The 12,979-nt window shown below is 35.9% G+C and overlaps 1 protein-coding gene across 1 annotated transcript in view; it reads right to left on the bottom strand.

Moving 5' to 3' along the window:
- Nucleotides 1-12,979, bottom strand: part of DOCK7 (dedicator of cytokinesis 7) — a 246,399-nt gene that overhangs the window by 86,901 nt on the left and 146,519 nt on the right. Inside the window, exons 17-20 of the mRNA XM_006879772.1 lie at nucleotides 11,392-11,530; nucleotides 8,517-8,618; nucleotides 3,449-3,535; nucleotides 545-776 (exon numbers count right to left, since the gene is read on the bottom strand). Of these exons, the coding sequence (XP_006879834.1) occupies nucleotides 545-776; nucleotides 3,449-3,535; nucleotides 8,517-8,618; nucleotides 11,392-11,530 (560 nt within the window). The remainder of the gene's footprint in view (nucleotides 1-544; nucleotides 777-3,448; nucleotides 3,536-8,516; nucleotides 8,619-11,391; nucleotides 11,531-12,979) is intronic.

The following is a 12,979-nucleotide window of genomic DNA, read 5'->3' as shown; positions in this document are numbered from 1 at the left end:
TTAAAGTAAATGCATTGTATGTTCTAAAGAATATAACATAATTTGCCTGCTTTTCTAAGGATCTGTTTGAGATCCTAGTCAGAAACTAAGCCTTGGTCAGTTTCTGTAAGTGTCAACAGCACAGTATCCCTTAAGCAAGTAAAAGGCCTATGTTTTATAACAACAATGAAAAGTATCCATTTTCTGGCATTATAAATAAACAACAATCAAAAATATGAAACAAAACCCTTGTGGGGAAAAAATAGAAATCATGGTTATACTTCTACAAAAGTTAAATACTAAAATCAAACCTGCTACTATCAAATGAATTGATTCACAGTGAACCAGTAGAACAGAGTCGAAATGCCCACCAGGTTTCCAAGGCTGTAATCTTTATGGAAGCAGACTACTACATCTTTCTCCCCACAGAGCAGCTCGTGGGTCCAAAACAGCAGGTGTTTTAGTTAGGAGAAAATTCTTAACCACTGTGCCACCAGGGCTTCTTTATAAAAGTTAAAAGTGTCAAATTATAAAGGTCATCAATCCAGAAACGTAAGTAAATTACCTATTTGGCCAGCAATGACAGGAGGTCTAACAACTAAAAGAATCATTTTATCAAGAAGAAGATGAAGAAATCGAACCACTGGTTCCAACTGAGATGAATTCAATGCTGAAATACTGCTCTTCAATTCATTTTCTAAGTTATTTTCCATGATTCGCATATCCCCTATTCGTACCGGAAACATGTGTTCATCCAGAGCATTGACCAGAGCAAAAAATTTGTCAAGATAAGGATCCTAAAACAAAGAATGAACAAAAATACTAAACAATTATAACTCTTTAAATTTCCCAATGCTAAAGGACTATGGGCCACTTTTACTTAGATAACAACCAATGAAAGTAGTTAAAGCACAGTTACACATTTATAGTTCAAATACTGTTCTAAGTTGGCATGTGGATATATAAAGAAATAAACAATAACTTGCTACTGAACTCTACCTATATACACAGTGTATTTAGTTTATTTCAAAGAGCTACAAAAAAAGTTCAAAGCATAACATTTATGGTTTTCCACTGAAGCTCTTAAAAGGGTTACAATGCATGATCAATTTCAATGCTTAAAAAAAGTCAGAAAATTAATAAATTTTTGAGTATTTATCAAGAGGATGTATGTGCTACAGACTTTATTTTGTATAAGTTTTAAAGTCATCTATAAATTTTCTACAATCATTTATTATGTAAAGAAAACATGTAAATATCCATAAAAATAAAAGAGAAATGTACTGATAAATCTAAAAAGAGTAAACAATAAGCATACAACTATGGAAAAAACAAGCATGCAAATTAGGTTATCAGTATGTTTAAGAAGATAGAGTGTAACACGAAGAACATTTCCTTTAAGAAAAAGAGTATGTTTCAACAGTACAATAGAAATATAGCAATACACTACACATGGAGCACTGAGAAATATTACAGGAATAGTCCACATCCAGTAATACAGAAAAGAAAAACTGCCAATGAAGTAAATTCTTCTGCTGAGACCTCTCTTTGACCACTAAGTAAAATTTTTAAAAACAAATAAAAAAAAAACATAGTATAAAGGTAAAGTGACTCCTTATCTTTCCCTTATCTCACTGGACAAAGAAAGAATTAACACAGTTGGCTTTGGATTGCTACTCTACTGAAGGCCTGTTTACAAGTTTGGCCACTGGCTGACTTTTAGAAACCTGGAATTCAGGAGAGTTTCCACCACATTGATAAAGAGGAGCTCACTACACCTAAGTACAGAGTGCAAACGTGGCTTATGCTGAGCACTTCCTTCTTTCCTTCCAGGGAATCTGAAATTATGGTACTTGCTAGAAGAGGGTGCTTCCATGACCACCTCCACCATAAAGTCTGAGCACTGAGATTGCAATGACCTTATAACATTTCACATGTGTTGTCTCTACTCATCCTGTGTAACCTCACTAAGAGAAGACTCTTGGGTGAATGTCTTGTTTCCTGCAATCTTTACCTCATGCACCACTGTTCTTAGCCATTAAAAAAAAAAAGTTATATAAGTGAATGTTTCTCCAATCTGATTTTGCTTGATATTCTATAACTAAAATAACTCACAGCTATGAGTACAACTATATGTTGAATCTCATGAATATTCTAGTGAAAACTGAACTTAGGGGTGTCTTAGGAAACCCTGGCACACTGTCTCTTTCCTTTTCAGACTTCTGAACATTCAATTCCATATTAAACACTCATCTTTCTTCCTGTATTAACTCCTTGAAAAATCCATTTACCCCTATTTTTGGCTATCACCTTTATTAAGTTCCCTTCTGTTTCAAGTGTCAAACCAATACAACCACCTACTGTACATCTCAATCTAAAGTGCCAAGACATTTCAAGCTCAATATATTAAAAAAAAAAGAAAGTCAAGATGATTCTGTAACTGCCCTTTTTTAGTAGACCCCCAATTTTTATTTCACATGCTATTTAGGCTAGTGAAATCACCATCTATCTGAACTCTGAACTACATGGTACTCAAAGTCCTTTCTAACCAGTTACAACCCAGTCTTCTTATCTCCATCTGTGCCAATTTCCTATGAACTTTAAATTGTGTTCACATCAGATTACTTGCTAGTCTTTTAGTATAAAACTACTGTCATATTATTGTACTTGTACTCATCTGAGTTACCTACCCTCTATTTTTCTGTATGGTAAAGCCTACATATCAGAGTAACATCTCAATCCAAACAGAACCGGCAACTTCAGCCACTTCAAAGCAATGTGTTAATACAGTATATAACATGGCATTAATTTTGGACTGTCATTATCTTTACATTTTCTTCTATTACATTGTAAGGTTCTTAAAAAAAGAGAGAAATAATAAATAATTCTGTATGTGTATATGCACATACAAACAGAGGGAGTGAAATGATAAGAAAGCTAAGAAATGTAGAGCTGACGATGCATAGAAAGATGAAGGTGGTATGTTTTAAAAAAGTCAGAAAAGAAGGCTTCCCTGACGTGTGCAAACCTTAATGAAGATAAGTCAAATGAATATACAAAAACAACCAAAAAAAAACCCCTGCATCCAGGGAAACGGCATATGCAAAGGTACTGAGAGGAGTTTGGCATGCTCTAGAAAAAGAGTGAATTTTAAGGAAAGAAAGGGATGTCCAAGAACCCTCTTGGTTTCTGATAGCTTGAGTCTGAGAAAGAATATGAACTGGATAATTGTTTTTCAACAATTATATAACAGGTTTTTTATAAGAAGCTTAGATAAAGAATTCCCCTAACTTTCAAAATGAAGTGATATATTTTAGAAAATTCATTCCTTTAGTTAGTACCATGTACAATTTTTAATTAATAAACTGCTGTCATCTTAGATAACAAGACTGACATATGCATCACATAATGTTCCATTTATTTACTTTCATTTTGATCCTAGTTCTAGTTCTTATTAAAACTGACTTACCTGTGTGTGGATAGATGAAACAGCAACTACTTCAACATTAAAAACACCTTTGTGATTATCTACCCATTTCATGCCAGGGAGAGGAACCTATAAGATTTTAAATATACTGATTATAGAGAATACTAATTCTGGGAACAAAAGAAAAAAATAAAATATCTTAATAAGAATACTATGGAAATAATATATATTTTTTAAAACCAAACCAACTTTAATACCCATATAGTTCTCTCTTAAATACCGTGTTCCCTGGGACAGTGCATAGGGGCTAACCCTTGACAGAAAGAGCAGAAAGGGGAATGTAGAACAAAGTGGAATGGGTCGCCCAGGCTGCCCCACCATGGGGCCCTGGGGTCCAGGTTGCCTCTGGCTGGGGGCGGGGGGCTCGGTAACAGGAGCTTCATCAGGTCCATTTATTATTGCACAGACAGGGGGTGGGATCACCGTTCCCTAGCCCTAAAATGCTTCTCAGGGTGTCTCTGCTGCTTTCTTTTGGATTTGATTTGAACTTGCATATAAGTAATTGATGGTCTGACCTTGTTTTGACTACAGAAAGTTAAATTCTTCACATCACAGTCTCTTTTCACAGATAAAATCAATTTAATGTTTGTATACTCCAACAGGGAAAATTCCTGTTTATAATAACTAATTATGGGTGTTTTTTTATTTTTAAAAAGGTAATTGTAATAAATAAATCATTTATTATACAAAATCCTATCAGAGGATCTCCAGCCTCTCTTCTGTTACTAACCCTTTTTTGTTCTCAGGTTGGAAGAAGTTATTCAAATTGCAACTGGGGAATAATCGTTCTTAAAAATAAAATCAACCTTAATGACATGAATGGAGTAAAATTTTCGCCCAATGAATGATCTTCATTTTAGTGTTGTGCCATGCTCAAAATGAAGAGAAACAGCTGTAAACATCCATTAATAACTCGATCCTGCAATTACGAAGTATGAGTCTAGAAAAGTTGAAAGTTGTAAAAAAAAAAAAAAGTAAACCAAAATAAAAATCCTTAGGTGAGACTGACATTTTAGCTAAAGTTGGACAGTGAATAAAGAAGACCAAAGAACTGATGCATTTGAATCATGATTGGAGCAATGAGTATTGAATATAACAGACACTGCCAAAAGAATCAGAAGCTCTGTCTTGGAGGAAATGCAGCTCAAATGCTCCTTGGAGGCAAAGACAGTGAAACTTGCTCTCAAATGCTTTGGGTATGTTGTCAGAAGGGGCCAGTCCTTGGAAAAAGACATCATGCCTAGAAATGCAGAGAGTTAGTGAAAAAGAGGAAGTCCCTCAATGAGATAGACTGACACAGTGATTTTCATCATGTGGTCAAGCATGGTTAGACTGGAAGGATGGTATAGGATAGGGCAAGGTTTTCATCTGTTTTTCATGGGGTTGCTATGAGTTGTAGCACCTAATAATATGTTCTTTAACCATTCTATGCCCATTTAATCAGAAACATTATCTTTACCTGAGAAAGGTAGCACTGAAGATATATCTGCTCAGCTCCACTACCTGTCATGCTATAGTTTCTACAGAATTCACTGTTTTTTATTTCCCCAATACTATCTATGGGTGTCATTACATTAACGCTATCATACTGACTGTTGAAGCTATGTTTTTGGTTACAAGACTATCTACAGGGGAAAGGATTAACTCTAACCTTACAAAAGTTCCTTGTTGTTGTTCTTGTGTACCATTATATGAGAATCAACTCACAGCAGGTTTTCAGTGGGAGTTGTTTGCCCATCTTTCTTCCAAAGAACAGGTGGTTGGTTTTGACTTGTGTACCTTTGTGTTGGCAGAGAAATTTCTTATAAGTTAAGCCACCAGAACACTCTAAAAGTTCTTTGTTACTGTGTGCCTTCAAGCCGGAAATGACCCAGAGCTGACCCTCTAGAGGGTTTTCAGAAGCACTAAACTGCCTAGGAGGAGACCGTTCATCCTCCCACAGAGTAGATGGTGGGTTTGAACTGCATGCCTTTGGAACTGCAGCACAGCTTCTTACTGCCAGGCCACCAGAACTCCCAAAAGTTCCTTAGTCTATTTATATAAATCCTGTATGTTGTCCCACCTATGTCATTGATGTTAAGTGTCACTGCATAGAGTACAACTCACAGTAACCTGAAAAACAGACCTGAATCCTGCCTTATCCTGTGCCATGCTCATCATTTCTGATATACTTGAACTCACTGTTGCAGTCACAGTAGCAATCCACCTCACCGGGGGTCTTACTCTCTTGTGTCCTTTCCAAGGGATATCTCCTAACAAGAGGTTCTCTCAGCAGCTTGCCCAAAATATGTGAGCCAAAGTCTCACCATCCGTGTCTCCAAGAAGCACTCTGGCTGCAAATTTTTGAAGACATACCTGCTCATTCTTTCTGTCAGCCATGGGATATTCAGTATTCTTCTCCAACATCTCTATCTAAAGGCATAGAATCTTATTCTGTTATGCTTATTCTCTGTACAGCTCTCAGATGCATAGCAAAAGACTGAAAAGATCAGAGCCTAAATGAGGTACATCTTAGTCTCCCATTCATAGGACACTAAAATACCACAGGCCTTTGTGGATATTTTCGAGTATTAGGGAGTAGTCATATTGTACCTAGCCTAGTACTTGAGACCACTCTGTTGACTGGTTAAAAAGAAATTAATGCTGCACATCCATGTTTATCGCAGCCTTGTTCACAATAGCAAGGAGTTGGAAACAACCTAAGTGCCCATCAACAAACCAATGGATAGAGAATACTACACTGCATTGAAAAACAAGGAACTCATGCAGTATTATTCAAAATGGGTGACCCTGGAAGACATTATGCTGAGTGAAATATCTCAGTCACAAAAGGACTGCACAGTGGGTGTGCAGCATTAATTTCTTTTTAACCAGTCAACAGAGTGGTCTCAAGTACTAGGCTAGGTACAATATGACTACTCCCTAAAATACTGCACAGTGCCACTGTTGTAAAACAGGACTGACCTCAAGGTTGGGGGAGACTGAGAAAGATGGGTCCAATAATGTATACTGTATTGAAACCTATGAGGGAGAAAACTGTTTAAAAGGGATATGTGACTAGGTATTTTTGTCATGACGGGAGTGCAGAGTGAAGGCTGCACAGTGGAGTGGACCAGGGGAAGGGATTGTAAAACAATAAAAAAATTTTTCTTTTACTTTTCCAAGAGGGTAGGGGAGAAAAATGCAGCAATGAATGAATTGAAATCCAAAGTCTCTGTAAATTTTCATTTAAATTAATAATAAATTTTTAAAAAATAAATTAATGCAAGCTTGTGAGAATTAATGCAGAAGTGTTAAAATGTTAAGTATATAAATGAAAACACTGAGTACATTACAAGAAAGGTTACATGTCAGGATTGTCTCCCTCAGTACAGTCTAATATGTGCTAAGAGTGGAGACAGCCCAATGTCAGCAAACAGGTGACTCTGAATGTTTGTAAAATTGATTCAGGGCAAAGCAGTCAACAAGGTTGAGGGAAAAGCTGCATAGGTGCTCAGCACCAATTATTGCTATCCCTTAACTCTCTGTAAAGAGTAAGTGAAGGAAATAAGTTTTCAAGGGGGTAAAAAGGGAAAGGGGATATGATTTAAAACTTACAAAGCAGAATCTCTGAATGTACCAGAATATGAAAGATAGTAAAAACTAAAAATGAGGATATACAGCTAGTTTTAAGTGTGATAGGAAGTAAACTATTCAAAGCAAGTAGTAGATGAAATGAAATCAAATCATTAAAATCGACCAGAAAGTGAGTAACTGTATCCAGTCACTGCCGCCCAGTCAAAACTGACTTATAGATGACCCTCTAAGATGTTCTTGAGGATGAAGAAAGATTCTATTAAATAGTTTCTTAGCCTTTCTCCCAGCTGCAGTGAGGTGCACTGATCACTATGCAGCTGGAGGCTGCTTCGCGGGCCACATGATCAGTCTTCCGCATATGTGGCTCTAGGAGCCAAGGGAGATATTATCTTAACTAGTCATGTCAAATGGCTCTAGACATTATGACCACTGCTCAAGATAGGTGTAAAAATTAACTGTTCCCATATACAAGACTACCACTAACAGTGATTTGTTAAGCTAGGTGAAGAAGTTGACAGAGGTCCTAGACACCTGTGAATGCTAACCGAGGCCACCTGTTTTTCCTTCCTTGACCTCTAGATGGCAGCATATCCGTTGTATGTTGATCTTTTCCTGGGTGTAGAGTTGAGTTGCCAAGTTTGCTTATATTGTAGCTGTGGTCTGTGCCTCCAACTGAAGCAGTGCTGCCTGTCCCATCAACCTAGTTGTGAGCCTTGCCCTCTCGGACCTTACAGAAGGGGAAGCATGCGGATTGTAAGGAGCAGCCTCTAGAGTGGAATGTTGTGGATAGATTTTTGTGCCGCTACTCCTGCTTGGGTCTCTCACTTCCACTTGCTAAATCAACTATTATGCAATACTTGCTAGGTTGGCCTTGTAACATTTATAATATTTGCTAGGGTCCTGGTAACATGTAAACTTTACTCACCATGGCTATCAGGGTATTGCCTCAGTTAATAATCCCTTAATAGATCTCATCTATTACGATCATGGAGTTGCCAGTCTTTTTCTTTGGTAACTTGGCATCTCATTGGGTCAATTTCAAGTTACTGGTCCAAAGCTGTGCTTCTCAAAACAACATTTTAAGTATTATTCTGTCTTTAAAGTAAATGAATTTCTTTTTTAAATAACAGGATTAAAACTTGCAACATTTGTATAAATGAAATTTAAAAATTAGAGGAAATAATATTGCTTTGTCCTAAAATACAAATAAAGACATAGCAAAATTGTTTTGGCTAAAATGCAGTTGTAATGAAAAGTCCCTCTGGAACATTTCAATATAAAAGATAGATACTGGGGAGCTCTGGTGGCCAAGTGGCAAGAAGCTGCACTGCAATCCCAGAGGAACGCGGTTCGAATCCACCAGATGCTCTGCCGGAGAAGGAGGCGCAATATCCTCCTGTACCAGTCAGATCTGATTTGACGGCACACGCACACAAAATAATAATTTAAAAAAAAAAAAAAGATAGATACTGACCTCAGGAGACAGTACAGAATATGCTTGTGGTGGTTTTTCCAGCGAGACTGGTAGGCAAAACTGACCAGTCTTTACTCGTCCATTCTGAAGCATTGGTATCCACTTTTAAGCAAAAAGAAAACAATATCAACTTAAACATTATAAAACAATTACTTTGAAAACTTGATTGAAGAAACTGGCATGAGCCAAATTTGACTTATATCATCAACAGGAAAGTGATTTAATTGCATAAGGCTTCAAAACTCTACTCAGGGAACATTTCCTCAAAGATTACACTTTATTAAAGAGGATCTCTAGAACATCATGGTTATTGGCCATATGATATTTAAATCTATAAGAGATCCTTATGCAAGAGAAAGTTGGTACTAGAAAAATACCATAAATTGATTAAAATTGAGATAATATTTTCAAAGTAAATAGTGAAAGATTTTGGTTGGAACAAATAGTTTGTCCTCCACCATTAACCAAAAGGATAGTATTTGAATCCACCCAAAAGTTTGATTCTGTAACAATTACCATCAGGAAAACTTTATGGAGGAGTTCTACTAGATAACACAGGACAGCTCCTCACTCACAAATCAATAGCAAATAAAAACACTGACAAACATTTCAGTGAAAGAAATAGCTGGCTGGAAATGAATTTTTGAAAACTCAGCTAAAATAAAAGATATGAACATTAAAAAAAATTTAGTTAACACACACCTCAAAAATAGAAAAAAAATAAATTGGTGAATTTGCTCTTCAGTAGAGGCTTGATTTTCCTGGAAAAAATTAGCTTTCTTTCACATTAACATAACTACGACAATCTGACTATAATGTGACTGATTTCTATAAAAACATTCTAAGATTTTAATTTAAGAGTCTCTTTTAACAGTTTTACAATTCAAACTATTCTCTTCTGAAGAACCCTTAAATCTACTGCTTTGTTTTAACAACAAAAAAGAAAGGTACACAACATCTATACTATTGTTTTGATATTGTATACCATCAATTTGGAACCAACCCATAGCTGACCATCCAGTGGGTTTTGAGAGGCAATATATCACATGGGAAGAGACTGTCCTCATCATTTCCCTGTGGGGCAGTTGGTGGATTCGAATCGCATGCCTCTGAGACTGCTACACAGTTTTTACCAGTAGGCCACCAGGGATATATTAAAACAAAACTGAACAAAACCAAACCAAAAGTTTGCTGCTACCGAATATCCCCTGACTCATGGAGACCCTATAGGTGACAGGGCCTAACTAGTCCACAGGGATTTCTTGACTAACTCCTTCACAGAGGAAAATCACCAGGACCACCTTCTACATTTCTGCCGGGTTGACTTTAAGTTAGTAAACAAGATAAAATTGCTTTTACCAAATAGGGACCTATATGTTTTTGTTGTTATTGTTATGTGCCATCGAGTCATTTGCGACTCATAGCGACCCTATGTACAACAGCCCTAAACCCTGCTCTATCCTGTGCCAATCTCATTGCCTCTGACACACCCATCCCCATTACCCCAGTCACTGCATCAATCCACCTCATAGAGGGTCTTCCCCTCCTGCGCTGTCCCTCTACTCTACCCACCATAATGTCCTCTCTAAAGACCTGTCTCTCCTTACAACATGTCCAAAGTATGTCAGACGAAGCCCCAGAATCCTTGCCTCCAAGGAGCAGCCTGGTTTAAACCTCTCTAGGATGAATCTGTTTTCTTGGCAGTCCATGGTACATTCAATACTCTTCTCCAGCACCACAGCTCAAAGGCGTCAATTCTCCTTCTATCCTCCCTAGTCACTGTCCAACTCTCTGATGCATAACAAGTGATTGAAAAAACCATGGCCTGTATCAGGTGCACCTTAGTCTCCAGAGAGACACCGTTGCTCTTGAGTACTTTAGGGACCTATATACTATTTTGAGAAATAAATACCCAGTAATTAAGATCTACACTCAAATGTGAAGCATTTAGTTATTGAATAAATTATATAGATTAAAAAATAACATTAATGAACATTTATAATTTTGATGACTTTAACCAATACAGTAACATAGTTTCAGGGAACCAGATGAGAAGTAGTCAAATAATAAGCATTGACTATATCTTAAAGGGAGCACTGGTAGCTTAGTGGTAAAGAGTTGTACTGCTAACCCAAAGGCACCGAGTTCAAATCTATCAGCTACTTATTAGAAAAAAGATGGACACTCTCCTCCCATACAATTTACTGTTTCTGAAGACCTGCTGGAGGGTCAGCTACGAGTTGGTTCCAACTCAAATGTACAAAACCCCTACATCTTAAAGAAGTACTGGTGGCATAGTGCATTGAGTTGTCAACCAAGAGGTCAGAGGTTTAAAGTCACCAGCTGTTCCATGGAAGCAAGACTGGTAGTCTAACTCTTGTGAAGATTTATAGTCTTAGAAATGCAATGGGGAGTCAGTCATCATGAACTGGAACCAACTGGGAAACAATGAGTATAATTTTTTCCCCATTTTTTATTATGATTTTAACAGAAATTTACAGAAAACTTGGATTTCAAATTCATTCATTGTTGCACATTTTCCATGAGTATCATTTTAAGTTTAGTAAACTAAATACGGAGTCTGGAGGTTCCTTGACCTAAGATCTTCCCTCTTAATTAAAAAGCTGGTGATTCAAATCCACTAGCCATTCCTCTAGAAGAAGATGTGACAGTCTTTTTTATTAAATCTAAACTATTTACAGCCTTGGAAATCATGTAAGGCAATTTTACTCTATTCTAGTCGGAGCTTAAATAAAGTGGATGGTAGTAGGTATAGTTTCAGGTTTTGGTATATCTTAAACTCCAAAACTACTTTCCATAAAATTAAAGTTATTTTTAAGATAAGAAAGCTAAATATTTAGTAAAGTAGACTTACTGTATATCCAACTGGAGTTTCAAGTGGGGTATTTTGTTTTTGTTGACAACTAACATGATAGAAGGTAAAAAGCAAATGATGATGGTCGGTTAAAGTAGCAGGGAGTTTAACCTTGATTTCTTCATGAAAATCAGGAGACCTTCATATGAAAATAAAGAGAAAGCAAGAAAGATACAGCTGTCAAAAAAAGTGAGCAATTCATTCAAAACAAGTAATTAATAAATTTATATATTTGAGTAACTGAAAATCCATTTTAATAGTAATAATGAATTTTTCCTCTAGTTTAAAATCTTTTTCTTTAAACTCAATCTCTTAGCAAGTAAATCCTACTTTCAGGTTAGGAAGTTATCACTGTTTGTGAAATTCCTCAACTAGTTTTTATTAATGGATTAAATTTACCATTTGAAAACCATTCATAATGACAAACTTAATGTAAAAATTTTCCATAAATTAGAAACTACAGAAGTGGAAAAGGTAGGACTTTCTTCATTTAAGTGATAATTCTGATACAAATCACAGTAAGTGAGAAGTTTTAAAAAATGTATATTTTAAACCACACTATTTTTTATGTATAGAACAGTTTTATATTATGACTATATCATCCTTTTGTGAAAAAGAAAAAACATCTTTAAATAGCATTATCACATTGGTATCTATGGACTATCTTGTATCAACTACTGTTTGGGTGTTGAAGGTAAAAAAAAAAAGTCACCAAAACATGAACTAGTATATTGACTTAATGCATAAAAGTGTGGAAGAATGGACTACAAATTCCATTTCTTCCACAGTTCAGAAGTACTGCCAGTCACTGTACTGACAGAACAAATACCATTCTTGATCAAATGTAACAAACAGGGACAAACAGCAGATTTGATCAAATTATTCATACTTTCACCTCAATATTCACTGGAAATGGCCTCTAAGACCAAGGATGGTGGCTACTTCTAACATAAACTTAGAATGGATAGACTCAGCATCTCAACGCTGCATATTCAGTCAGCATCTCTTAGAGTCACACTCCATGAAAATGACTTCAATTATCTTTAAAGGTAAGGCTATACCAACAATTAAAGTTTTTCTCTATAGATACTAAAAGGTCAAATACACTTCAAAGTCAGAAACACTTCAATCTCAAATAAGTGTCAAAAGTTTAACAGCTATGAATTTGTTCTCACAGATATAAATGGGCAAAGCTTTTGAAAGCCACAGGAAAAATAACTAATGTTAGCCAAATGAGAATTTGATGACTCTGGTAAATGAGAAGATTCTGTACTTCATAGTACTAATTTCAACACGGAATTAGGAGAAAGCTAAATTCACGAGCAATGTCATCTTAAGTCTAAAAGTCTAATGCTAAGAGTAATAAAAATAAAGACCTAGTTATAAACGGATATAATTTTAGGAATTACTGTACTCTAGCATTCCTGCTATCCAGTATATTAGTTATTTTTTGTCCAAAAATTACATGAATGATCATATGGAAAATTAAATATTTATTATGAAAGATATTTTCTAAAAATTATTGATTCAAGAAATATATTCAATTCCCCAATTTTAGGCTGAATATTTTGTAATTATTGTGCTGGTT

Source organism: Elephantulus edwardii, unplaced genomic scaffold (genome assembly GCF_000299155.1).
Source record: "Elephantulus edwardii isolate Elephantulus edwardi_28Jun2011 unplaced genomic scaffold, EleEdw1.0 scaffold00005, whole genome shotgun sequence".
In the NCBI taxonomy this organism is placed as follows: Eukaryota; Metazoa; Chordata; class Mammalia; order Macroscelidea; family Macroscelididae; genus Elephantulus; species Elephantulus edwardii.
This window is presented reverse-complemented; position numbering and strand designations above follow the sequence as displayed.